Genomic DNA, 27,115 nt, shown 5'->3' with positions numbered 1-27,115 from the left:
GAAAAAACTGAGTTGGATAACAACCGCCCCCCTCCCTTGGGTCTTGAATATTTCACTACTCCCTGACGTACTACAAGGTGCGCAGGTGAGCGGGGAGCGGGGAGCGGTTCGATAATAAGAGGGCTCTGGAGTTAAGAAATACGGATTGGAACTGGAGTTATGGATTGCAATGGTTGTGATGTCAGGCGCAGGGAGGCGGGTCTATATAAAAAAGGGTCTCGAGTTAGGAGATACGGATTAGAACCAGGATTATGATTTTCGATGGTTGGGCTGTCAGGTGCACGGTGTACCGTACAATGTCCTGCCATGATGCGGAGCCATCCCAGCTGTACCTGGCATTTCACAGTTGGACGCTGGAGTGGCCATCACCGGCAAAGGAGAAAATTGTTATCAATGCAACGGCAGAGCGTCGGCAGTTTGTTTTTATATCTCGTCGTGGGGCTCATATAAATCTACCCTTGATCCCTGACCCGGATGGATGATTGTGCGCCGCCGTCCATGATATTTCCCGTCTAACCCATCCCGTCCATGCCAATCCTTATGCCGTGCCGCATAAATCGTACAAAACGCCCCTAAATGTGTCGTGAATGCCTCACTGGGCAAGAAAGCGAATGATGCGAAGAGAAGGCGTAAACTATGTACAAGTGAAAAGAAGTAATGGCAAGCTCATGGCCAAGCATGTCCGCCCAAGGCAAATATAACCAGGACGTTGGGAATATTTGCCAGAACGGAGTGCCGAAAATCCGGTATAAAATCTCAATCATCACCACGAATCGAAGCCTCGCTCTCCTCGTAACTCGGAACCCCATCTTAGGCGCCATAGGCAAAGGTGTTGCCGTAAGTGCTGAGGACATCGCCCTTGACCATCATCCCCTGCTCCACCATGAAGTACGAATAGCGCTCGACGAAGGAATACGCGGGATCGTTCTCAATCGCTCTCATCACGGTCGCGAGCTGCGAGTTGATCTCTTCCTCGGAGCCGCCGAAGGCAAACTCGGTGATCCAGACGGGCTTCTGGAACGTGTTGTGGACGTTGGTGAGATGATCAAGGAATGTCTTGGGGTCGACGCCGTAGATGTGGATGTTGACAAAGTCAACCGCGCACTGGCCACCGCAGGCATCGAACCACTGCTTCAACCAACCAATGCCCTGATTCGGGTCGCCGCTGTTGGTGATGGACGGAGCGCCGATCAGGGCCTTCCCCGCGAACGGGTTCATGTGTTCAATGTGCTTGGCGGCCGCTAGCTGGGGCGACATGTTGGCTTGAGCGCCGAGATCCGGCTCATTGAAGCTGAAGAGACACCTAGACCCAGCGTCGATGGCCCTTTGAGCATTGGCGGCCCAAGTCTGGGGGAAGTCTAGCTTGAGCCCCCAAAGCATTGGGCAGAACTCGAGATCAAGACCCGAATCATCGTATTGGCCCCAATTGTAAGTCCACGTTGCCTTGGTGCCGGAGTTGACGAAGCGCCTAAGCAATTCGGGGTGGTTATACGAGAGACCCCGCTGGGGACCCCCTCCGCTGCCCCCATTGCCTCCATTGCCTCCACCGTTTCCGCCGCCTCCCGGAGTAGGAGCGAGGGAGGAAGCCGGAGGCGGGGGCGGGGGCGGGGGCGGAGGCGGGGGAGGAGGGGGAGGAGGGGGAGGAGCCTGAGAGTGAGAGGGCGTGGCCGAAGTATGGATAACTGGAGGAGGGCTGTGTGCCGGCGGAGTGACCGGGTCAGAGGCGGGAGCGGTACTGGTCGACCTGACTTGAGTGATGATGGTGGTTGGAACTACCGGTGGCGGGGGCGGGGGAGCAGGCGCCGAGCTACTGGTGCTTGAAGAGCTAGGGCGCTTCTTGGGCCTACGAGAATGGGTATAAAACACCGTCGGGTTGGCATTAGCCTCGCCCTCAGTCACGGTCACAGTAACCCAGTCGGTGACTGTCACGACTTCGGTGACAAGAGCCCGCTTCTCGTGTAAATACTGATGGCCACGCTGATGGGGGGCGGCCGCAATGGCCTGGCCGACGAGGCTGGCGGCAGCCAGAGCGGCAAGTATCTTGGAATACATTCCGCTGGCGTCTCTAGGTCGATGACGCGGTTGAAGTGGTGAGTGTATCGTTGATGTTCACAGTTGATAACTGGTCCGTCGTCGGGTCGCCGCGGTGGACTTAAAGAGTGCAACGGTGCGAAAGGTATGCCAGCACGACAAGTCGTGAAAAGGAAGGTAAAGGCGTACCGGCTACACTGGGAATGAAGGTGAAGGTAGTCGACGTTGGGGTGACGGTCGATGTGTCGCTGTCTGTCAAAGACGCAGAAGGAGTGATGCGAACTTGAGACTGAGATGGACAACGATAACAAGCGTGACCAGAACGCCCAAAGGTCGACTGTGCGACTGACGAAGATAGGAAAGGAACGGAAAGGCCCAGGACCGTAGGTGGGCAGAAGTGAAGGTGGGGGGAAGGAGGAGGAGGAGGAGGAGACGGGTATTAGTGCAAAGGCGGGACGGGATGCTCGGGTCGAGACCACGTTCCTGGGAGAAAAGATTGGAAGCAGCCTGGGCCCCTGGGAAGGATGATCGACAGGGGTGGCAGGCACTCTACCTGACGGCGGCTTCAGGATCTGGGCTGGGCGGGATGCGGTGCAAGGCACGGCGTTCTCGCCAACGAATGAGCGTGCGGCTGGGCCACAAAACGAAGCCCGGACCTCACTTATTTCTGAGATTGTCGACTGCCACAACATTGCGGCGCGGCGAATGCGGTCTGCCACCTCCTCGGTCTTCGCACGTAATTGACTCCCAGGTCGTGCCTCTCTCTCGCCCTGGGGAAATCCGGCAATGGAGCCCAACCAGTGCTCGTGGCCGAGGAAGCCCGCGGCCAGGAACCGGCCCACCCTCCCTCACCCTCGCTCGTCAGTGAGCTGAGCACAAGCCTCCCAGGGTGATGGGCTCGGACGATGCAAGGACAAGCTGTTCAGCCAGCTCATTCCATCCCGCCCTCGAACTTGGCACCGGTCTATGTACACTATTGGAGACCCAAACCCGGCTGTCAACAAAGCCAGCCAGGCCTAAGCGTGAGGAGGATCCAAACGGATCGTCTGACGATAGCGGCGAGCTTGCCGCTTGACCCTGCCAGGTGGGGCTACCCGGCGACATTGATTGAGGGGTCGGACCAACGCGGTGGGCTTGCGACAACACCAACTCCACCATGACAGCGTCTGACCAATCGCAAGCGAGCCTACATGCAGGTACGGAATCCTCGCAGCTTTTGCCCTCGAGAGAAAAACAGGGCTCACAGCTGCAGGAACACGGCACTTTTCCAGGGGAAATCCAAGTCGAATTCCCAAAAAAAAAATCCCTCTTCGTGCTAATTTTTTCTTATTGTACACGTAATGTACAGCGCCGACGCAAAGCCAGCCCTCATGTCACATTCTTGGCGAGGTTTCGCGGCCGGAGCTCCGGCCTACCCCCCGCGGCTCTGACCGAGCGGGCAGTTTTCTCCACGCTCGTCTCACCTCGAGCTTGCCATCTGATGCTTCTGAAACGCACCATCGGGGAGCCACACGCAAGCCCCCTCACTGCTCCAGCAGCCGCGCGCGACGGCTACCAGAATGAGCAGCTACACAAGCAATGCAGCTTCACGGTTTTCTCTTCAAAAGATTCACAGAGCCCCGCATCTGAATTCTTCCCCAGCACTCTCGATCGACTACGTGGAGCCAATCGCTATTGACAGCTCGTGGCGGGCCGCAACCGAGATTGCTACCGCTGCCGTGGATCACAGAGACAGGTGCGCCCCTGTCTGGCAGCCGGGAAATAAAAAATGCTTGTTTCTTTTGCAGGCTAAATTCAGTTAGCGATGCAGATCTCGAAGTCGAGAACGGGTCGAAAAAGAAGTCTTTTTTCTTTCTTTTCTCTCATTTCCACCTTTGTTGTCAATGAACTTGACCCAATCGCCTTGTTTGTCGCTTTAGGTGCCCAATTCATTGCTCAGCACTGGCTACTAGGGTGACGCCTGTCAGGACAAGGTCCATTGCCGCCATTTACGCATTTTCCGTAGATGTAGGCGAGCGCCTTAATAAAGTTTTTAGAGTCCTTAGCCATTGTGCGAGTCATGAACAACAAACAGCCTGACTTTTCAAACTGTAGGCGTGTGTCTCCGAGAGCTGTAGCTCCATTATTTATCCATCACTTACCGATTTTCCTTTTTCTCATGTTGTTTCCTCCATCGTCGTCACCGTTTTCGCTATTAACCTTATCGAAAATGTGTTAGGGTTTCTGATAACAAGGACACGTCGGACTACACTCTTCGGGGACGGTCAACTACCATTCAAAAAGACTGATTTTTTCCTCATCTCTCAGTCGCAGCTTCAGATATCAAATACAATTGGGGCCCACCGCCAAGATTGACCACAAACAGGCTCTCCCGGAGCGAACTTTGGAGGTGGCTTGGCCGTTTTTGGGCCATTCTTGAGCTTGGTGGGACCACGTGGACCAAGGAGACGGGAAAATGTGAGTTAGGCTGATGAGCCCTGAGCTGATGGCAGTCGATACCATGGATGGGAATTATGCCGTCTCACGGGTCTCCATTGTCTTTCTCGTGTCGTAATGCCAGAGCCCTTACAGTGCTACATATCCATGGGTACACACGAAGTGATTCGTCACTCGTTCCGTCATTCACCGCGTGGTGATGACAAGGAAGGAGTCCGTTATGCCTTATTCCAAGTTTAACTCTGTGAAACGGTAATTTGCGGATCTTTGTGGCTGTGCCACTGCACATCGATTGCGTCTCCCCGGAATTGATGTGGATTCAAGACTTGGGGTGCGCCTGGCACAGCGGGCTACCTTGTCCAACCGTCGCAGCTTGCGCGATGCTGTGCTACGCAACTTGGTGGCCGGCTGCATCGAGGCGGAGAAGCTGAACTACACAGAATTTAAGCTGTGGTGCAGGTGGCAGGTTATTTGCACTGCTGTGGAAGTCTCTTCAGACTATTTCTGATATAGGACGCAAAGATACGGCACCGCTAATTGGAAAACAGTCCAGAACCCTGATTAAGACCCGTCCAGGATTAGTCGTTGGAAAATGCGTTGCCCTGTGAAGAGCAACCCTGAATGACGCGATTCGCAGCCCTCTTTTCGGGCGACATGGATGTATGGTAACATGAGGGCAAGTGCTCGCAGGCCACTGCCACCTCATTCTCAGATGGCCAGTCCCGGAGGGATGGCTAAGCTACACTACACTAATGTACTGTACATCAACAGCTGCCGGCACTGGTCGAACGGGCAACATGGGCCGGCGATTAGGAGTCTCGAACAGGCTAATATACGGACCCAAGCCAGCGGATGCTCCGGCGATGGCCTTGATGTGTTTGGTTAGGTAGGTTGCAAGGCTTAAAGGTTGACTTCCTCCACGACTGCGACGGAGGGAAATATGACCCGACCGTTGCACCCCACGTCCTCGCTAAGGGGAATAGCTCCGGATGGCGCAGGCCACGGGTGTGTGCCGAAGTCCCGCCGATGGTCCGGAAACGGGCATGGGCATTAGTTGGTTACCATAACCTGTTAACGTGTTGCCGCAGTCTAAACTGGGCTGAGTCGAGCCGGCCAATGCCGCGCGCCATCAGAAGATAATTGCAGACGTCATTGCCCTGCGTGTTTCTTCCCCGGGAGAAGCTTCCTGGTATTAGCCTTGTGGGTTAACGAATCCGTCGAATTGGGCTGACAGCGACAGCATCGCCCCGTTTACCAGTAGATGATCCACCGCAGGGGGCGCGGCTTGCTTGGCGCTCTCATTTGGATCAACACGCGGCCCCGCATGAAATTGGTATCCCCAAGAATCCCATGTAAATGCCGGAGCCTCCCCTGACTCAAAAACTTTGATACGACGACAAGTCAGCAGAATGGGAAACCATCGAGAGACTGACACAATAGCAGTAGCAATCAAATCAATCGCGAAATGCAGGCTTTCCCCAACACGGACACCCCCTTTGTGGTGGGCTACGCGCACTCCTCCGACTCAACCCCCCCGCTCCTCACCTTAGACGCCAACGACGCTGCCGACTTTGACTACTCGACCTACTTACAAGACCAGCAAGACATGGACTACCTAGCAGAGGAAAGCTCGGCATCCATCTCGACACCTCCGCTGCCGTCAGCCCAGCCGGATGCGCCAGTTCAGACGTTGGCGCTGCCGCAACTGCAGCTGCCGTCATCGCCACCGTCAGCAGCAGCAGTAGCTGCTCGTGCTGCGAGTGGGGGGTCGAGTGCGACTAACACAGGCTCGGGGCCGCAAAGACAGCGGCTAGAGAGGCGGGGCCACACCAAGAGCAGGCGTGGGTGCTTTAACTGTAAGAGACGGCGGATCAAGGTGAGTCAAGTCGAGCTGGACGTGGGGCCATCACCGTGGAGACCGGCTTCTAATAAACCCTAGTGTCAGGAGACGAGGCCTGCCTGCGGGCATTGCATCAAGACGGGGCTCAAGTGCGAGTATCCCGCCCTGCCGGCCATTGTCCACCAGGTGAGTACCCGGTCCCCAAACGCGAGCGTCCGTAAGAACGCCCCACTGACAAAACCCCGGCAGCCGCAACACCAAATCCCCCTCTTCACCCTCCAAGACATGCGCTTCTTCCAGCACTTCCTCTTCAAATGCTATCCTCACCACCCCATCGGCTCCGAAGACATGTGGACGCACGAGATCCCCTGTCTCTCGCAAAAGGCACGTCTTTCCCCGAACCCCCTACTATATCCCCCTCGCCACCCTCACTAACCCCCACCTGGTGCAGTACGACTACTTGATGCACGCCATATTAGGTTACGCGGCCTCGGAGCTCCTCCCGACGGACCCGTCCCTCCTCGAGCCGGCCATGGCCCACCGGCTCAAAGCCATCAAGGCCATCAAGCGCGCGCTGTCCGACGCCGCTAAGCAGCAGAAGTTGTTGTCGTCGTCGTCGTCGTTGTCCTCCTACTGCGACGAAAGCAGCAGCGGCAGCGGCGGCAGCACCTTCGAGGAGGGCAACGCCATCATCGCCACGTGCTTCGCGCTGACCTACCAGTCCGTGCTCCTCCCCGACGGCATGGCCGAGTACATGACCTTCATCCGGGGGATCATGATCGTGACCATCCAGATGTACATCAAGGGGGAGAGGATTCTGTTTGGCGAGTTCATGGAGAACGACGCGCAGAACGCGAAGCTGCAGCCGCACATGGAGAAGCTGCCGCTCGTGAGGAAGGAGTGGGTGGACGCGGCGGTGGCGGCGATTGAGCGGTTGGAGGGGGTCGTCGAGGCGGAAGGGGGCGAGGTCGAGAGGCGGTATTGGGAGTTGATTGGGGAGATGGCGAGGAGGATGTATGTGAGCTCTTGGGAGGGTGAGTTTTCGTGTTACTTTTTGGGTGCTTCCCCGTTCAGCGTGTCCGTAACTGACCGCCCACCTTGCAGCCTACCGTGCTCTGACGGAGCACTACGGCTGGTGGATGATGCTGCCGCACGACAAGTTCCAGTGTCTGGTTGACCCCAACAACCAGGCGGCTATCCTTCTGGCGACCCATTGGATCGCGCTCAAACAGATCATGGCCATCATCACCGAGACCGAGATGAAGGCCGCCACTAAGATGCCTGAACGGCGGCGGAATGAGGGTGACGCCAACCAGGGCATCACCAAGTGGTTGAGGCATCTTAACCGGATTGTCGACGAGCAGCATCTGCCTTATAATCAGTGGCCGCTCTGGGTGGAAGCACAGCTGGACCGGGACAGGAGGTTCTTTGGGGGAACCTTCTGAGTGGTAGTAGATAGAAGTCTCCCCCTGGGTGTCGACCTGATGGTCATGGTCAAGGCATGCCAGGCCAGCTTAACGCCGTATTCATTCCCTTTGGTTCCATCTTTCTCCCGTGCCTTTAACGGGGAACTTCAATATAGGATCGCGGTTGGGTTGGGGACCAGCCCTGGCTCGGCCAAGACTATATTAGGGCGTCCCCGCGGCCTGAACGAGCGCCGCGGAAATAAAACGGCCGAGACTGGCGCATGCTGTCTCTGACAACCGACTTGGGAACCTTGGCTCTTGAAAGATCTCTAGAGGTGGTGGATCGACTGGGGAAATGGAGCCCCCGAAGTTGGAGACGCTGCGGGAGGAGGTGAAGAGAGGGGGAGGACTTGGCGGGTATGTAACCGAGTGACCGTTGAAGGACATTCTCGGAAGGTAGCTTGGTTACTGCGGTCTTGGGTGGGACACTTTTGCTTCGTTTTTAATCGGGAGAAGAGGGGGATTCGGTTGATAAGGGATTCTACTTGCAGCCTCTCCTAACGCTTTGAGCTTGTTGCGGAGCGGCCTAATTTGGTTCTTGTGAGTGTTTACGATGCCCTGTCTGCGTCTACGTGCAGATCTGCCAAGCAGTCTTTCTTTTGCTTGCTACGTCTGGGCACAGGCTCAACAGCTCTTAGCTCGTCACGCCATTGGAGTGATCTAGACAAGATATCTTCCGGAACAAACATCCCAAGACTTTGTCATTAAACCCCACAGTTTCGCGGGCATTTGATTCTTCCCGATTACAAGTCGTGTCCTTTCCCTTGACCAGCATACTCCGTAAGCTATGGAATGCCCCGCGGGAAGCCTACCTTAATCATTGTTGCACTGCCCCATCGTTGACAGCAGAGTGGGCCACTTGACGGTGGACCAGGCGGACCACGCAGAGCAAGCGGGGCCCCGCGGGCTCCTTGGTGGGTCTTCGTATCTCGCATCGAAGAGTTGTGGGGCTTCGACTTCTCGAAGCCAAGCCTTTTTAGCGAGAAACCAGTTGCCAGCCGCGGGGCTTGGCCGGCCCCAGACATGGGGTGCCGTATCCGTCGCATTGCCAGCTTATTGGCCGGCGATTCGAGATTGGGCACGCCTCATGATCGCCAACTGGGCAGTGCAGCATCGCTTTGTACAGCTACAAGATATATAGGCCATCTGTAGCCCGCTAGCAACGGGCTCCATCATATCGCAAAGTCCAGCAGTAGAATCAAGCCAACCCAAGAAGAGAGACACCAGACCATCTTCTGCATTCGTCATGGCAACCATTCTCGCCCACCGGTCTACCCCCTCGCCGCGGTATACCCCGCATCCACAAGACGTCGAGCTCTCCCGCCTCGATAGTGTCTCCCCTTCCATCCTCAGCGAACCACCCCCGTACGACGAAGCAACCGGGGCGCCATCCTTCCACCCAACCGTCCACCTCCAAATCGAGACAACAGGGAAACCGTGGCTCTCCCTACCCCTACCACTCCGCCCGGACCCCATCCCCATCTTCACCCTCCAACCGGAGGAGAGCAGCTCCTCCGCCGCGTCGCACACCCCGAAATTCCTCTCCCTCCGCCCCGAGCGCTGCTCCGGCAGCTGCTACCTCGTCTCCTCCTCCGACTCGGTCCCGCTCAGCACAACCACCTACCGCTTTGGGCCCAACCGGCCCCCGCAGATCCGCCTCTTCCACCCCGCCAACCCGCCGCTCTCCCCCTCCGCCGTCCAGACCCTCCTCTTCCCGCCCAAGGGCAACAAGGAGACCCCGCAGTCCGCCGACCCGGCCGCGCCCGAGCCCTGGGACGAATTCACCGTCTGCTCCCTGGGCCTGCTCACCCGCGCCGTCACCTTCCGCACCCGCCTGGGGACGTTCCAGTGGCGGTACGCGTCGCGCAAGGAACGGCACGCGCGCGCGCGCTCCCCCGTCAGCCCCGCCTCCGACAAGCCCGGTAGCAGCGGTAGCAGCAGCAGCGAAGTATCCAGCCTGCTGGTGCTGGAGCGCGTCGTCCGCATCGCCACGGCGCGGAACCAGCCCCGCCCCGGCAGCTCCTCTTCCCGGCACGCCGGCGGCGGCGGCGGTGGTGGTGGTGGTGGCAGCCATGATGAGCAGGTGCGGACGGTGGTGGCCGAGTTCATCCGCGGACCCGAGTACCGGACGGCGGGCAGCAGCGGGAGCAGCGCGGGGAACGGCGGCCGGCTGGTGGTGGACCTGGGCTTGTTTGGAGACCGCGAGGGCGGCGGCGACGGCGGGGAAGGCAAAGGCGACCGGGAGATGGCGCTAGTCATGGTTGTCACGACCTGCCTGTTGATGCTCAAGAGGGAGGTGGACCGGCGGCGGGCGCAGCAGATTGCGATTATGGCAGGGGCGGCGTCAGGGGGTTCCTGAAGATTCGGGTGTCTAGATGTAAGGGGTTGGAGGCCGTTAGTAACGAGGGAAAGAGGGAATTTTGGTGTCTTGCATTTTTGTGTTTTGTCCTTGGCTATATAGATAGTTTCTGCTGTTTGTCTCTTAGTTTGTTGTAGTTCGAAAGGTTGATCAGGGATAATACCAACATCTGCTTCTAGTCACAGAATTGAGATCATCATCCGCAGCTGCGAAGTAACGTGCCAAATCCCTACTTGCAGATTCACCTCGTACCTGTAATCCAATTGGGGATTCGCAAACTGAATCTGCACCATGGCAGATGTCAGCAAAGGCATGACATTCCATTCTAGGGTTCTCTGCTTAACATTAGGTGATTCCGTACATACAGTACATACAGAGTGCAGCCCTTCGACCACCGATGCATAGTAATAGTGTCATCTCTGTACTCGGGCTTGGTAATCCGCTGATACAAAGTCGCCACAACGCAGCAACAACCTGGAGCGAATTATTCATCTAGTATTATTCTCGCAAGCGGCGGGACTCAGTGCTTCCGGTACTGATAGATCTATCTAGGTCATGGCCTACCGACCTAGGTATGTGAATCTGTGGAATCTCTATCGAGAGGACGATCATCTAGTAACAGTGTCATGCAGGACCGCTCCGACCCATTCCCAAATCTTTACTCCTACCCTTGCGTACGCCACCGGCCAAAACCCAACCGAAACCGCCGTCTTCCAAGAGGCAGAGTTGGAAACCCAGTCGCTGCAGCTCACAGGCAAATAAATGCACAGTACTTCCCGAAACCCAAACTCCCTCCCAAAAACGTAAATGCAGTCCTCTGGTCCATGTACGTGTATGTCATCCATCCTCTTCCGTTCCCACTTGTTACCCCTGGCAAGCCGTCCCGTATATTTATATCGTATAAAGAAATGAGTAGAGGTTAGTCCCGTGTTAACCGTCGCCGTGGCCGCCGACGCCGACGTGTGTTGAATCCTGTAACCCCCATTAAGTCCACAATTGCGTAGTCGTACACGTGAGGGTAGGCTTCGTGGCAACATTACGAGTTCCTGTCCACCGTCTTCTGAGGCTTATAGTTGGGCAACTCCTCAAACCACTGCTTCTCGCTGTCGTACCGGTAAGCATGGAATTCGATCCCGTATGGCTTTGGTTCGATAGCATAGAGCATGCCGAGCGGCATGTCGAGATCCGCAATATCGTCTCTCGTGAGGTCCATAAAGTAAGCCATCAGCACTCGGCAGACTGACCGGTGCCCGATGATCAGGACGTGGTCTGTGATGCGTTCCATCTCGCGTACCATGTCGCGGAGACGGCTGATGACCTGGAGGTAGCCTTCGCCTCCGACACCGGGGTAGATGTACTGGAGCTTGTCCTTTGTCCGCTTCTGGTACTCCTCGGGGTACTTCTGGGCGATCTCGTCATACGTCATACCCTCGAATGCGCCGGCATTCAGCTCGTTCAGCATCTCCCAGGCCTTGACATCGTAGTCTTCATCTGCCTCAAAATACTCGGCCGTCTCCACACTGCGCTTGAGCATCGACGTCCAGACGCAAAAGTTTTTGTCGTCGAGCTCCTGGTTAAGCTCCGGGTACGGCGGCGTGTTGTCGCCAGGCTGCGGCGGGAAGGATGACCGCGCGATCTTGTTCTTCTGCTCAACCAGCCATTCCTGCCGTTTGTACGTGATGAAATTGTAGAGGGCTTGGCCGTAGCAATGGCCCACCTCAGTCAGCTCCGAGTTGCCGCCCAGCTTATGCAGCTGGTTATCCACACTTTGGCCGTGGCGGGTAATCCAGATCTGTCTCGGCGAGAGATTGAACGTGGTGAGGTACGAGGCAATACCGCCGCTCAGGAAGCCTCTTAGACGGTGCTGGATAATCTTCCGGCCCACATCGATCATCTGCATGCTGTTAACGCGTGCCCCGGATCGGGAACTTATGGGATTACGAACTTGAATGTATTGCAAGTCATGGTCCTCCTCATACTCGCCTAGCGGCTCATAGGCGCTCTCGTATGCTTTGACTCGCTGCTTGAAATCCTCTAGCGACTGAACTGGATCCTTATCTCGGTAGTCCGGTCCAGAGAGCTTCAAGCGCATATTCGCTTCCAAGAGCTGCGAGTACGGTCAGCTGAGAAGCCAGCATACGAACTAGGAAAATGTGACTTACGTTCTGATCATGGCAGATGCTCTCAATGAAGAGAATGCCCAGCTTTGGCTCCCTTGCCTTAATGTGGTCCACTAGGAGCTGTCGCCGATGAATAGTGCTGTTGGTGGCATCCAGAATGCCGACGGCACCGCCCTGATGGAGAAGATACGCCAGCAATTCATCAAGCGTGTCGATGGCAACCTGTTCGCGGAGCTTGGACGCGGTTTCGTTCTTCGGATCGAAGAACGAGGCCGACTGGTCAATCTTCTCGCCAGGCTTCGAGCCACTCGCGGGCTTGTTAAGGTCTAGCTTCGTTGGCTCTTCTTCGACCACGATTGCGGGCGGCTTCGAGCCATTCAAGAGTATGGCAGCGGCCTGGGTGGGCACGTCACCCTTGTCGGTCGCCGAAGTCGGAGACGCATTGGGCGGGTTGGCCACACCGGCGGCAATGCGCCTACGGTTGCCCACATTGAAGATCTTGGTATTGTGCTGTTGCCAGGACAGATACCGCTGGATTTTCTTGGTGATGTATGACTTTCCCCTGGCCGGCAGGCCGACCATGATGATGACCAGTTTCGCGGCGACGTCTCTGTCCGGGATGCGGCCATCGGGAGAGGCTCTTGAGCGCGTCATTCCTGGGATATTGAGAGTCGTCGCATGCGGGCGGATTCTCGGAGTGTGGCTGCCGGAATTCTGTCTCACGGGCGGACTGTGCAGATTTGTTAATCGTTTTGTACGAGAGGTGGATGCTGCAACGAGCCCCTTGTGGAGGAGGGGAGCGGAATAGAACGGAGACGGTGCAACTCACATTCGAGGTGAGCCAGGCGCTGTAGATGATATACTGCGCGAGTAGGGGGAGTCATAGTGGGGAAATGAGTCCTTGTCGGATCGCGACAGAGGGCCAAAGTCCTTCAGAGACTTCAGGGCGCTTGTCCAGTATGGTGCGCCGGGAGGCGGCAGAAGGCCGCTGTGGATGCGCGATCTTGCATCATCGTGGTGGTATTCTCCGTTGGAACGGAGCTTTGGCGACGGAGGTGCTGTTGCTGATGACCCGATGAGATGGCTCATGGCCAGCTTCCGCAGCGACTGTGACTGCGGCGCGCCCAGGGCTTTGGGGTAGGATTCGAAGTCAGCCGTGGTGTCGGTATTACGTGGGTGAAGTTCTCGAGGGGAAGATATAGGGGGATATGACAAAGAAAATCAAGACCTTTGTATTGAAGACTGAGTCTGTCGGGTGGTAGGACAGACAGATGTTGTGACATGGGAAGTGGGAGATTTGGTGATTCAAAAAGTCCCAAGCCAAGTCAATGGGGCGCCTGCAGTCAGCGCAGGGGTCTTTATGGGTCTCTTGGAGCGGGTTCCAGCTGTTTGGTATCAGCCAATGAGCCGATCGGAGGAAAGACGCCGACCATAAAATTGCGAGCCAAATGCATCCGGGACCTTCGGGCCCAAGCACATTGAATGCACCGAGTGCGCGGTCCAAACTCAAACTCGAACTTTGATCTTAGAGCCACTAGCGACTCGGCTGTCCAAGGAATCCGCAACTGAAATTTGAAGAATGCCACACACCTGCCAGAAACCGCCTTCTGTGTCCGCTCGAGAAGGTTTTGGGATTGCACAAAATATTATGTGCGCTATTGCGCGAGGCGATGTAAGAGGCTTGGTTATGGAGCCAAAGGGCAGCCGGCGCTGCTGGGCACGGGGGTTCGGCGCGAAACTAGGTGACGTAACTGGGTTCGTTGTGGGGTGATTCAACAGGCAAACTGGCCTGCTGTCCTGGTCTGAAATCTACCCAACATTTTCGAGGCTGTCGATGCCAAGAGCTGGCGGAATGATGACTGGCCCGTCCGTAGATGGGACAGCGGCGTGACGCTGGAAGGATCCGGTGTCTTGAGTCGGATTTTCCTGCAACAGGTCCAAGACGCACGTCTCGTCCGTCACCCAGCGATCCCGTATTCCGGTACTCGGTCCCTTGATCACTTGGCCACTCGGCGGCCGTTGTGTAACTGGACGTCGAACCCCACAATGGTGGTCCTGATGGGCCCTTGGATCGTTGACGTAGGCGTTGACGAGATCTACTATGTACTCGTGGGGAAATATCGGTCGGTGTCCAAGATCACGATGATGACGATGACGATGATGCGTCTGGTTGACAGAAAAAAAAGAAAAAAAGGGATGCAAAGAGACTACGCGACTGGGGTCGACCACTACCGGTATTTCAACTTTCCCTCTGAGCCTTGTCTACCTTTGGCGAGCCGCAGGACAAAGGTCCGCCTTCCGGTCCGAAACGCCAATCTTGGAAGAGCTAACAGGCCTGAGGCTATGGACGGCACCATCTTGCCCTGGGGTTGGAAATACCAACACTGTACAAGGGAATTACAGCCCCAGATATTTCATTTGCTGCCGATGCCGCGAGGTATTGCTATAACACTCCGGTCCATGGAATGGACTTTGCCAGATTGATGAAGATGCGGATCGTTACTTTTTACAGAGAAGCGCCGACTTGGCTTTCCCATCACTTCAAGTCTGGGGAAAAGCAGCTCCGCGCTCGGAGCTCCGTCAGCGCGAGGCGCATGCAAGTGATTAAGTTTGGGAGTAAACCCCCCAAAGTCATCCTGCACTGAATGCAAGATGACAGGCTGGCGCAAAGTTGTCCGGGAGGAGGCTGCTGTGACCCCCGACGGCCTTTTGCGCACGAGGGGAAATACGACCCCCACACACTGAACCGCTGCGGTAGCGTCGCTTGCCAAGACCGACAGGCTGGGTCGCGCTCTTTCGGCAAACGATCTGTGGGATCGCCGACGTCTGTCTCCTGCAGAGAAATGGAGAGCTCCGCCGGGGCCCCACCAAGCCCCACCAAGCTAAGGTGAGGGGCTAGCCGGAGCCCACATCGGAGGCACCAAACCCGGGAAAGCGATGGGAGAATGAGCCAGGCGTCTAAGGGGTCGTTATTTGCGATTGTTAGAGAGAGCCATGGAACTTAAAGCGGCGGGTGCTAGCCGCAGAAAACATGCTGTGGTCTGAACTCTATGGTAGAGGCGGGAAAGCGAGGAAAGATTCAGGATGCAGAAACAGCAGCATGCATCCCTGAAAAGGTGCCTTACCTTTGCTCAGACATAGGCACGGTCCGTCTGCGGAGACAAAATCATGTCGCTCCAAAAGCCATGATAAGGGCGTCTTAGATAGCGCCTTTATATGAGACGTCCGGAGAGTGCTCGAGCAAAAGCTTGTTGGTAATAACCATGACTCACTCCCGCCTCCCGCATTTGGTGCAGGTCTTGGAGAAGTCATTTAGCCCCGCCACTGCTACGCGACGAAATGGAGCTGAGGTGGTGGCGGCGGGGCTGCATCTTCCTTTGTGCAGTAGCTCAGTGAAGGGCGGCGGGGCTGGCTGCATGGCACCTGCCCCGTTTCCAGGGTCCAGGAACAGGGTGGGGCTGCTGTATCTTTTTTTTCCTTTACCTTATTTTTTCTTTTTGGTCGCGACGGCGGTTTGAAAGGCAGATGCAAGCATCGCTTTCTTTCCTGTTGACGGGGGGCTGCACTTGTTCTTTCCCGTGCACTTGGGCTGCAGCTAGTCCTCGCCATGTTTCATCATCTTGGTGTCCTTCTGGGTTTTAGCTTTTTTTCGCCTTCTGCGGCCCTCTCCTTCGTGCACCCATTGTAGCCGGTACTGCCGCCAGCACAGCGTAAACAACCTTCGCCCACCAGTCCCGTCACCTCGTCCGCACGCTGATTTCGAGTCGTCGGGTGCTCGACACGGTTGCGGGCTCGTCCCTTGCGTGATAACAAGTTTCGGACAACCCAGAAGTTGTACCCGGATACGATGGACGGGAATGACACGTCCATTAAGAGCACACTTGACGCGCAGGATCCCGTTGTCCGGGATCTTGTACACGATGAGGTCGAGCATGGCGTTCTCATTCCGCTGAAGACGACGCTCGAATTGCGAGACGACTATCAAACAGGACGAGTGCTCATCACTCGCACCCCACTCAAGTCCGCAAATCCGGCCATCACGTACGTTTCACCCAACCTCTGGCCCAGCTCCGTTCGCTCACGCACGCCCCAGTTTGTTACGCAGCCTGCTTCCCGATGAAATCATTAAGGGTGTCCCTCATCTACGCAGATGCGCCAAACCGTCAGACCTTCCCGCTCATCTCAAGGCGCAGTTCATGAACGAATCCCCGCAGAGCCGGCAGATACACACGGGCAAGTCGAACTGGATTTACATCATTGTTGGGCCCGAGAGCATGCTCAACCGCGACGAGGTCATAGCGGCGCTGTCGACAGTGGAGGGCATGGAGGATGAGATATTCCTCCGCAGCGTCCCCGTTCCTATGGTTTCCCCAGCGTCTCAGATCCAGGCTGCCATGTGGTCCCAACACTTCTGGCCAGCGTTATATCGAAAGAACAACCCTCTCGGGCCACATCCTTCCATGATCGTCCGCAATACGGACGAGATATCCAACGATGCTGCGATATGGATGACGCTCGCCCACCAGGTTGCCAACCAAACCCATGCTGCAGGCTATGGGGAGCCCATGGGGGCTTGCATCATCCAGAGGGAAGAGGGTCAAACGAAAATTGTTGCCTTGGCAGGGGATGCTCGCTGGCGCCAGCAAGGGAAGGTCGGCTGCACCGGAAACCCCATGGCACATTCGGCGATGCGGGCTATCAGCTTCGTCGCCCAAAAGCTCGTCCGAGCAGAGAATAGGAGCACGGAGACCAGACCGACGCCCATTCTTGAGTTCGAAGCCTTCCAGGACAGCCCGATTCTCCAAGACGAGAGGAAGGTCTTTGAGTTGGAGCACCCGAACCCCGACGGCTACCTCTGCCACGGCCTCGAGATGTACCTGACACACGAGCCCTGCGTCATGTGTTCGATGGCTATCCTTCATTCGCGCATGGGCAAAGTCGTCTTCCGTCATCGTATGCCGCTGACGGGCGGGCTCTGCGCGGAGGATCGTGGCCAGGGTCATCCTGCCCTTAAAGGAGCCGATGGCGGCCGCGGGCTCGGCTTGTTCTGGCGTCGGGAGCTGAATTGGAGCTTGATTGCCTGGGAGTGGGAATCGAGCGGCTGTATAAAGCCACTGCATGTGGACAAGGCGGTCCATGCCTAGTTCGGCGCCGCGCTCGCCGCGGCTCAGAGTCTTATAGACTTGGGGGATCATATGGGGCTTACTTGGGGTTTTGTAAAACAGATGCCAGAGGAGTTAGGTAGTCCTCTCGTCGAATTGGCATTATGGCGCTACATTCTTTTTATATTTTTTTTTTTTTTATTTTTTTTTTTTTCCAGCAGAGGGATACTGGAGGCCGGCGTTAGATAGGCAGTCTTCATGAGCCCGGCGCTTGCGGGAACCGTAACGGGCATCGGGTTCATTATGATCGATGATACGCGATAGTAGAGGATAGATGGCGCTGACGGAATACCAAATGCATACTAGAAAGTCGCCATTGAAGGACTTGTTGGCCCGCTATGCGCAGGACTATTGCTTGTGACTTTAATATTGGTTGATAGATGGAGGAATACATATATATATGTAAGTCTGATGTTTGCCCTAACGTACCGCCTAATTATTCCAACATACGACCATCAACCACTCTGAAAGCATTGGCAGCGTCTAATGACGCCGGCAAGACAGGCTGCTGCAGAAGGAGAACCTGGCTTGAGCTTTTCCCCCAGCACACACCTAGCTCCAGTAGCTAACTCATTCCTACATATTATACAGCCATTTTCCAACACGATATCTTCCGCTGGTGAGTATAGATTGTGTGAAGACTACAATTGGTGGGTTGGTTGATATAGCACACGCTGTCAGCTTATAAGCCGAATCCTTGACCCACATGAACATATGAAGATGCGGCCTTGGTGTAGTGGTTAGCATTGTTGCCTTCCAAGCAACAGAGGGGGGTTCGATTCCCCCAGGTCGCACATTTTTGCTTTCTTTTTTTGTGTCGCAAGACACCAGGATGTCAGCTATGTAACTCGATATGGGGTCCGAATCGGAAAAGGGAGAGGAACGGGCGTTTTCGCTCCGTATGCAATGGGCGGGGTATGTTGATTGCAAGCGCCTTGACGTGAATGTGGGTAGCTTGCTTTTGCTCGGCTTGCTATGACCCACCTCCACCAAAAGTCCAGACGCCGCAGATCGTTAACACGCACAAGCAGCAGCATTGCAGACGAGAGCTTTTGAGCGCATCCGCAACTCTCGGCTCTTTGCACAGTAGACCAGGACGAACCGCAGCCCACCAAACCTTGAAAGACTGGAGTAACGCTGCAGCGGTCAATCCCTTGTCCTTGTGGATCGGCCTCAACCTATCCCAGCTGGGTCCTCGTGCCAATGATTGTATCCTGTCCGGACTGACAAGTCAGTGCCGATGCCCTCGTCACAACTCGAACCTGTTCTGCATCCCAATCCTATCCCTGCTCAATCCGGTTGCCCATCTCTGCACGGTAACCCTCTCCGGCCAAAGAACCCACGCTGTAACTGTGCACCATGTTTACAGCCCGTCACGAAGGGGCGATTGTTGCTCAGACCCCCATGATACGAGAGCACAGGCTTTTGTTGTTGCGGTTTCGCGACCGAGCCGTGACGCTGGTAAATAAAAGGGATCTGCCAACGGCCGTTGCCTCGGTTTTGTTTACGGAGCAAGTGGCCAAAAAAAATAGACGCCTGAACCGTGGAGACAGTCCAAGATGCCTACCTTGGCAACCACAAACTTCAACATCGCCCTGAGCGTTCTGGGGGGTTGGATATCGGGATTCGGCTTGGTCTCGTACTTGTTCAAGGAGGGATTTTACCTTTCCGAAGCCCGTACGTCACACACTGACCCTCCTCAAAGACCAACTCATGTAAACCTACCGGTAGCTGACACGCGGAATCAAACGCGGGCGCACACAGTTATCTCCCTCCTCGCGGGCGTCGCCTTCTCCCCGCGCGCGGCCAACCTGATCCGCCCGCTCGAGTACGCCCTCGGCTCTGCCGAGAATGTCGCGGCCATCACGCTCGCCTTCTCGCGCCTCGTGCTGGGCGTGCAGCTCGTCTTGGCCGGCGTCCAGCTGCCGAGCCGGTACCTGCAGGGGGAATGGAAGCCCTTGGCCCTCCTGGTCGGCCCCGTCATGGCGGCCATGTGGGCGGCCACGAGCCTGCTCGTGTGGGCGCTCGTACCCGGAATGACGCCGCTGCACGCGCTGGTCGTCGGCTCGTGCGTGACGCCCACCGATCCCGTCCTCTCGGCCGTGATCGTCAAGGGCAAGTTTGCCGAGAGCAACGTGCCCGAGCCCCTGCAGCGCATGATCATCGCCGAGTCCGGGCTGAACGATGGGCTGGGTTATCCGTTCCTGTTCTTTGCGCTGTACCTGGTCAAATACCTCGGCGGTGACGGTGACGGTGACGGTGGGGGCCGGCAAGGTGGTACACGTGTAGCCATGGGACTTTGGTTCGGCGAGACTTGGGGCTACACGGTTCTGCTAAGTATTGTGTACGGGGCGGTGGTTGGGTGGATGGCCAAGTGGCTGTTACACTGGGCCGAGGAGCGCAAGTGGGTGGACCGCGAGAGCTTCCTCGTCTTTGCCATCTCGCTGGCGCTCTTCGTCGCGGGCACGTGCGGTATGATTGGGAGCGACGACGTGCTTGCGTGCTTCGTTGCCGGAAACGCGTTTACCTGGGATGACTGGTTCAGGCTGGAGACGCTGGACGACTCGCTGCAGCCGACGGTTGACATGCTGCTAAACATTTCCATCTTCCTGTGGTACGGCGCGGTGTGTCCCTGGGAAGATTTCGTACACAACTCGGTCGTGCCGATCCGGCGGCTCGTCGGCCTCGGCGTTTTGGTCCTCCTGTTCCGGCGTCTGCCGTGGGTGCTTGCGGTGCACCGGTTCGTGCCGCTGATCGAGGAGTTGCGGCAGGCGGTTTTCGTGGGGTTCTTTGGCCCGGTCGGAGTGTCGGCCATCTTCTACCTCCACATTACGCTGGAGTTTCTGCACACTCTGGATGTGGATGGCCAGCCTCGGGCCGACGTCACGAAGTTGCCGGAACAGGTCACTATAGTGGTGTGGTTCATTGCCATTTGCAGCATTGTGAGTCGCGCATTGAATCCGAGCGTGATAGCAGCTGACCAGAACGTTTGCAGGTGGTCCACGGACTCAGCATTCCGCTTGGGAAATTGGGGTACTATCTCCCCCGGACTTTGTCGCGAGGTGCATTGTTGACACCGAGTGATGGTCCGTATGCCCTTCCTCCCTTCAGGACAACCAGGGGATGGAGCGCGATTACCATTTCCCGACCGGAATGGAGAAGGAATCCGAGAGATGCGCTCTTCACTGCTCCGGCCGGATCCGGGCCATCAGTTTGCAGCATAGGCGGCAATATCATCTCTCGAGGGGTGGAGCTGGAGTTGGCAGGCGGTAAGGCGTCCTGCCAAGGGGATGGACCAGAGTATCGTAAAACCGCCGCAACCAGCACTATGGGAACGAGAGGGGCGTCGTCTGCTCAGGCTTCAACGCCCTACAGCGGACGAACGAGAGGATTCCCTGAGGAGGCATCGTTTGCCGCTGGGGTACCAGGGCGGGTGCTTCTAACGGGTAGGGCTGAACTCATGCGTTAATGGCGGCCTTGTCAAGCTTGTACGAAAAGTAGTCGGAGGGCTCGGGAGTCGGCGGCGGCTCGCCTCCGGGGCCCTCCGAGGTGGAGAGGACGGAGCCGTAAGGCTGATGTACCGGTGGTTACAGATTCCACCGGGCCGCGCGCACGCAGAAGTCGAGACTTTCGGAATGGCGTAGATCCTTAGCCGAGTCCTGCTCGTGGAGAATTGGATTGGAGAAAGTGGTTGCGTCATATCGGCTGTCGATAACAGTGGGTAGATGCCACGCCGGCCTTGGGCCGGCTTGGATGCCCTTCTTCCCTCGGCAGAATTGTGCGAGATTTGATAGCCCAATTGGACAGCACCTATCTTTTAATTTCGGACGTTCTATTTATGCCCCATCGTTTGTATGCAGCTAACGGGAAACAGCGTGTTTCAAAACAATGGCGAGATTCATGTGTACGTACAACCAGGTGCGCTCGATTTCCATTGGTCTTGCGTAAGCCTTGGGGCCTCGATTCTAGAGGCGAGAAGGATAGTGGAGCGTTTGTTTTTCATCCGGTGGAACCGTCTCCAGCAGCGACGAGCCAAGGAGGCGGGCGCAGCTGTCAAGCGGACGAGCTAAGGTACGTATGTTCGCTGGCCAGCGGATCTAGGTCCTCTTCCCCTGCGCCTTTGCGGATCTCGGGCCTCAAGTCAAGCGGTGGTGTGAGATAGGAAGAGGACGGACGGAATAGCTCAGCCGGGACGCCGGTTGCAGGGTCGCTTTGCCCTTGCGTGAGAATCTGTATTGTACGGAACGGACAAATGCCATCAGAGTCTGAATGAAGAGGCCATCGCGCCGTCTAGGAATCCACGCAAGGGGGTTTTCAATGGTGTGGTGTCGATGATTCGCGGTGAAACTCTACTTGCTTTGTTGGCTCACCGCCTTCGCACGCAGCACACAATACAAAGCTGGCTACGGGTGTTCCCTAAAGATGCAAATACTTGGGCTTTCCTTGGTTTGCGTCGTACATTCTCCCAGTATACTGTTACAGTACTGCAGTTGCTGCAGCAGACTGTGTTGCGGTTTAAGTCGGCCAGCGACTTCCATGGAGGCTGACGACTCGGCTATATGCATAGGCATTCATATAGTGGGTATGTGACTGAACCCTTGGCCCCGGCCCCAGCAAAGCTCCCAGGAACGCTGGCGGCCTGCGCTGGTCAACTTTTGTGTTTGACGTGAATTGGATTCATCTCCTCTCTCCCCATACCTTCGCCGGGGGAGCAGCCACATCCTCCTGGCGCGACGACGTTTTCTTGCTTTCCATCTTTTGCGACATGCGCTCAGTTATTGACCGATTTTCAGTGATTCGACCCCATTTCAGCGCCAATCCCCCTCCGCTAGCGTTTTGCCGCCGCCCTTCGGTTCTCGAGCAAAAATGCCAGATCCAGACTTCTTCGAATCCGAATTCGACCTCCAATTCAATGCCGGCATGATGACCGGCCACCACACGACTGAATTTATCTTTGATTCCGACGAAGGTAGCCCGCTGCCGACTCGCCCGGACAGCGCCGGCGCCGATTCCTGTCAGACCATGGCGGACGCACCCGATGATTATGGCTCCCCGTCAGAAGCGTTCGGCCTCGTGAGCAATAGCTCGCGGTCTATGAACGGCTCCCAAGAGTCCATGTTTGACTCGGAGCCGTCAAACAGGACGCGAAGCACTGCGTCTACCAAGATGACTAGTACCGATTTGTCGATGGGGGAAGGACCGGATGTGAAGACGGACTGGATGATGACTGACTTCCTCGGCGGGACGAGCACCGGCGACTTTGCAATCATGCAAAACGCGTTCGACTTTCCGAACGCCTCCACCTCCATGCAGCCAGATTTGCGCAGCGCTACGGACAGTCCGAGTCCGTTCACTTCAACCTCTTTTGATGACGGTCTCCCGGTAAGCGCACTTGCGTCATGGACCGCCGGCGGCGGCGTGCTAACGGACCACAAGTCTTTCGCTTTCAATCCGTCAGGGCCGGCGATGCGGCCTGAGGCTTCGGCCGGAGCACACTCATATTCTCCCTCAGTTCTGTGCCTGCGCCCCTCGCAATCCCTCCCATCACCTCCCCCGAAGTACGAGTTCCAGGGCTCCGCCGAGGGAACAGGAGCTACACCTGCAGACCTAGTTGGAATGCTAAGCATAAGCAACCCCACGACGGGCCCGCTGGCTGCAGGGGGGAACTTCTTCTCCGACGCCTTGCATGAACCCGTACAGAACCCTTTCGAGCAAAGTCAATACGGCCCGGGGCCGTACAGGTTAGAAGTTGGGCCCATTAACCCCAAATCCAGAGTCGAAACGCAGATTGCAATCAAGCTCCGCGTTTCACATCTTCCGCCCCAGATCACGAAGCTTCACCTTCCAAAACATACCATCAGCAAACCTAAGCTATGGGCAAAACCGCCCGCAGAACCCTCGCCGGATATGCTTGAGCTACACGCCGTTCTTGTATGTACGAGTGCGATGCAGAATCAGGAACAAAAGGCTGCTGCATTGCAAAGGGCCCAGCGTGCCGCGCAGCTGGGCAGGGACTATGCCGGACCGGTAACAGATGGCGGGGACAACGAAGAGCTCAAACCGCAAGAAGGTGGCGAGGTCAGGATCTGCACGGGGTGCATAACGCGGGAGCGGAAGCGAGCAGGGCGGAAGAAGGTTAAGAATCCCGAAGACGAGCGGGCGTGGATTAAGGAGGAGGCACGGCGAGTGGTTGTCTTCAACACGCACGAGGTCAAGGACTGGAAGTTGCAGAGTCCCACCGAGCCTGGCTCGCGGCCCTTCTTTCATGTCGAGATACCCATGAGGATCGCCTGCTACTGCCGACACCACGCTGAGAAGATGGGATTCCAGGTCATCTTCACAATGACTGACCACCAAGGACAACTCATCGCCCAGGCTATGTCACCATCCATTATGATCACCGACGATCACAAGACGCACACCCCTCCCAATGCTGCCGCGGGTGTAGCAGCCGCCGTCCTGAGCCCACGGCCGAACATGCCGGCTCAAAGTAATGCGGGGACAATAGCTTCGTTAGACTCGTCTCCCGGGTTGGATTCCAGTTTTGATCCGCAAGGTATTAGGCGCAACTCGTCGGGCTCGACGGTCGTCCCAGGAGTGCCGGGCGACCAGCTCCACTCAGCGCTGGCGGCTCAGCGCCAAAGAAATTTCTCTCGTCCAGCCTCGCCTTCTTCATGTCCTGGCGGGCCGACCAAGAAACGCAGGGCCAACGGCTCGGTCAAGATCCCTAGCGACTTGACCATGACACGACTCGAGACGGGACATCTGTCCGGATCCCAGCTGCCCACCTCGACTGCCAGCGCTGGCCCCTTAACGCCAGCAACGTCACCGTTTCCCCCGACCACTCCTGCAGCCTTTCCGCCCCCCGGGGACTTGTCGTTCTTTGGCCCCGGCGCCGCCGCACCTGAGTCGTCAACAAGCCCATTCGGGCACAGTCCGCCGTCACACAATAACAGCAACCTACTCTTCTCTGATCTGGGTAGGTCATCCGGCCTCTCCAACTTAACCATGCCGCTGTTTGGACCGCCTGGGTCGACCCGCCCGAACTCGGCTTCCAGCCGGGGCGGGCCCAGGGTGGCATCGACTATTACCAGCGGGCCATCGGGGACACAGCTAGCCCAGGGGGTGCCGAGTGCCTCCGTGCCGCCGCCGGCACCGGCGGCACCGGCGGCACCCGTGATATTCAAAGTCATTCCCGGCGAGGGACCCGTTACGGGCGGCGTCGAAGTCACCTTGATGGGCCAGGGCTTCTATAATGGAATGCATGTCATGTTTGGCGACAAACAGTCTCCCGCGACGACATTTTGGTCGTCCGAGTCGCTAGTGTGCCTACTACCGCCGTCGGATATAGCGGGCATGGTCCCCGTCACCCTCAGGGAGCACAGCGTGCAATTCCAGAACACGGCCCCTCAGTTATTCAGATATGTCGATGACAGTGAACAGCAACTGCTGCGCACGGCGCTCATGATCCTTGGAAACAAGATGACGGGAGGATATGAGGACGTCGCCGAGTTCGCACGTCGCATTATCAAGGAAGCTGCACACTGCTATCCCTCCCCTAACGGCGAGATGGCCGGTGGAGAGGCGTCCTCGAGCCGTGCCATGGATTCGATGGAAGGCAGCTTTGAGAATCGGCTTCTCAGTGTGCTGGAACTGATCGACCTCAGCAATACCGCTCGGAAGCCGCGGCTCAACCTCAGGAGATCGACTGGCCAGACGATGCTGCACTTGGCTTGCAAGCTGGGTCTGCACCGCTTCGTCGCGGGGCTTCTGGCGCGCGGTGTGAATGCTGACCTGCGCGACAAGGGCGGCTACACGGCGTTGCACTTCGCATGCCTCAACAGCCACCCAGAAATCGCCCGCCTGCTGATCGCCCACGGAGCTGACCCTACGCTACGGACATTGTCAGGCCTGACGGCCGCAGACGTCGCTACGTCCCCGACAGTCGTCCGAATCATCCACCGTTTCGAGCAGCATCGACGGTCACAGAGCGGCAGCGTTTCGCACAGCCGCGCCAGCAGCGTTATCAGCTTCAAGTCGTTACGGATGCAAGCTCGATCCCAAGCGGTTAGCGAAGCGTCCAGCGACGAAGAGGAGTCTGGGGAGGAGAGTCCAGAGTATTCAGAAGCCGCATTTTCGGAGATGGCCGACGAGGCTGAAGGCCTGGAACTCGCCGCGGTTCGCATGCGGCGTCGGAAGAGCAGTCCCAACACGCCGCGCAGGGAGAGGAGTCCGTCCCGTCCACGGCGGTCGGACAGTTTCAACGCCGGCGCGCTTGGCTCACCATCAACTGCCATGCTCGCGTTCAAGGAACAGGTCACGGCTCAGCTTCAACAGCTCCAGCAAATGTTGATGACGCCGCGTCTGCAGTACTTGCCCCAATTTCCGCAGCTCCCGCAATTGCCCCAATTCCCACAGTTTCCGCAATTTCCGCAATTCCCGCAAATGCCCAATATGCCCCCATTGCCTGATTACCAAGCTGCCGTGCTCCAGCGGCTTGCCGCCATGGTCCCGAACATCGGGGGAGCCAGACCGGAATCGGCTGATGGCCAGCCTTCGACCAAGGACCAGGAGAACCGATGGTGGTATCCGTCGCCGTCATCCATCATACCGCCTCCTCCTGCCTACGACGATCTCTTCCCGCAGGAAGCCCTCAACACCAAGCAAGCGTCGGCCGCTGGGGCGGCGGCCGATGCCGAGGCGGACGCCAAATGCGCTGCTCTGTACGACCAATCTGAGAGCTTATCGGCGAGCGCCGAAAGATCTGGGGACGCCACTTCGGAGGAGGACTCTGCCCAGGAGATACCCGCGCTACTGCAGATCGGCCGCAAAGATGCTATCACCAAGGAACAGCAGGCGACACTCCGGCGGGCGCACGCAGCGAACATGAAGAAGCAACCGTGGGACCGGAATCTATTCTTTGTTTGGGTACGGGCTGCCAACTTCTGACCTGGAATCACGTTTCCTTGCTAACACGACTTACTAGATTCCGTTGCTTATTGTAATGGTGTGCGTCATGACGTTTCATGGCGTGCGGGGCTTATTTGCGCCATCGCCATCGGCCACCAACGCGCCCGTGCCGGCTGTTCACGCCGTGCCGGATGAGGTGATGGGCGTTCCGCAGATGCTTGTCAACGCCGCAAGGTGACCGGAGCGTCTAGGCTGATTTATTTTCTTCATTCCATCTCTAGTGGGGGGGGGGGGGGGGGGGGGGCGGGCGAGGTATTCTGTTTACCATGTTGGAGGCATTTTTTAACACGTTTCTCGCGAGAATCAGCTCGTGTTTAATCGCCCTTTCGAACTGAACTTCTCAACGTTCCTTTCACCATAGGTTGTTTCGGGCTAGAGTACGTGAATCACGAGTAGGAATGGGTATCTTAATCCTGGCGCAGGGACGTTCGTATTAATTCGGGACAGCTAGTTTTGGCTGGGAAACCGTATGGTTCGGCCCATCGAGATCAGCATTCTTACGTTAAGCTTGGGAGACAAACAGACGGGTTCTGGAAGGAGTTGCCGGGCCAGGGCGACAGTGAGGTACGGTGTTTAACAATTCTTAGTCTTTGCTGGCGATATATAAAATAGATTTGATATAGATATCAACGCTCGGCTCGATTATTGTCAGTAGATTCTAATAACCTGTGTCTCGACAGCGTCATGGGGATATAGCAGTGCTCAACACCCGCCAGTTGCGTGCTATTAAT

The 27,115-nt window shown here is 56.8% G+C and overlaps 7 protein-coding genes and 1 non-coding gene across 8 annotated transcripts; 6 read left to right on the top strand and 2 right to left on the bottom strand.

Moving 5' to 3' along the window:
• Nucleotides 1-810: 810 nt before the first annotated feature.
• MFIFM68171_03197 (Alkali-sensitive linkage protein 1) lies at nt 811-2,052 on the bottom strand (the record flags this gene model as incomplete). The annotated part of the gene is made up of 1 exon (XM_071058618.1): nt 811-2,052. One exon carries the CDS (start codon nt 2,050-2,052, stop codon nt 811-813), a length of 1,242 nt encoding a protein of 413 aa, XP_070914719.1.
• Nucleotides 2,053-5,932: 3,880 nt separating this feature from the next.
• MFIFM68171_03196 (Zn(2)-C6 fungal-type domain-containing protein) lies at nt 5,933-7,752 on the top strand (the record flags this gene model as incomplete). The annotated part of the gene is made up of 5 exons (XM_071058617.1): nt 5,933-6,343; nt 6,407-6,493; nt 6,557-6,691; nt 6,759-7,341; nt 7,412-7,752. The coding sequence occupies 5 exons, from the start codon at nt 5,933-5,935 to the stop codon at nt 7,750-7,752; spliced, it is 1,557 nt and encodes a 518-aa protein (XP_070914718.1).
• A 1,267-nt stretch (nt 7,753-9,019) lies between these two features.
• Nucleotides 9,020-10,132, top strand: MFIFM68171_03195 (uncharacterized protein; the record flags this gene model as incomplete). Its single annotated transcript, XM_071058616.1, has 1 exon — nt 9,020-10,132. One exon carries the CDS (start codon nt 9,020-9,022, stop codon nt 10,130-10,132), a length of 1,113 nt encoding a protein of 370 aa, XP_070914717.1.
• Nucleotides 10,133-11,168: 1,036 nt separating this feature from the next.
• Nucleotides 11,169-13,341, bottom strand: PFK26 (6-phosphofructo-2-kinase; the record flags this gene model as incomplete). Its single annotated transcript, XM_071058615.1, has 4 exons — nt 11,169-12,026; nt 12,078-12,239; nt 12,295-12,982; nt 13,082-13,341. 4 exons carry the CDS (start codon nt 13,339-13,341, stop codon nt 11,169-11,171), a joined length of 1,968 nt encoding a protein of 655 aa, XP_070914716.1.
• A 2,758-nt stretch (nt 13,342-16,099) lies between these two features.
• Nucleotides 16,100-17,396, top strand: MFIFM68171_03193 (Cytidine and deoxycytidylate deaminase zinc-binding region; the record flags this gene model as incomplete). Its single annotated transcript, XM_071058614.1, has 2 exons — nt 16,100-16,293; nt 16,346-17,396. The coding sequence occupies 2 exons, from the start codon at nt 16,100-16,102 to the stop codon at nt 17,394-17,396; spliced, it is 1,245 nt and encodes a 414-aa protein (XP_070914715.1).
• Nucleotides 17,397-18,136: 740 nt separating this feature from the next.
• MFIFM68171_t67 lies at nt 18,137-18,208 on the top strand. The gene has a single exon. It is a non-coding gene; the product is annotated as a tRNA-Gly (tRNA).
• A 765-nt stretch (nt 18,209-18,973) lies between these two features.
• MFIFM68171_03192 (Plasma membrane) lies at nt 18,974-20,883 on the top strand (the record flags this gene model as incomplete). Its single annotated transcript, XM_071058613.1, has 3 exons — nt 18,974-19,091; nt 19,179-20,356; nt 20,410-20,883. The coding sequence occupies 3 exons, from the start codon at nt 18,974-18,976 to the stop codon at nt 20,881-20,883; spliced, it is 1,770 nt and encodes a 589-aa protein (XP_070914714.1).
• Nucleotides 20,884-22,280: 1,397 nt separating this feature from the next.
• Nucleotides 22,281-26,562, top strand: SPT23 (SPT3 Dosage dependent suppressor of Ty-induced promoter mutations-like protein; the record flags this gene model as incomplete). The annotated part of the gene is made up of 2 exons (XM_071058612.1): nt 22,281-26,342; nt 26,401-26,562. The coding sequence occupies 2 exons, from the start codon at nt 22,281-22,283 to the stop codon at nt 26,560-26,562; spliced, it is 4,224 nt and encodes a 1,407-aa protein (XP_070914713.1).
• Nucleotides 26,563-27,115: the final 553 nt, after the last annotated feature.

This window comes from Madurella fahalii (assembly GCF_045866475.1).
Source record: "Madurella fahalii IFM 68171 DNA, scaffold_2, whole genome shotgun sequence".
In the NCBI taxonomy this organism is placed as follows: Eukaryota; Fungi; Ascomycota; class Sordariomycetes; order Sordariales; genus Madurella; species Madurella fahalii.
The sequence above is the reverse complement of the archived record's forward strand: the minus strand, read 5'-3'. Positions and strand labels throughout refer to the sequence as shown.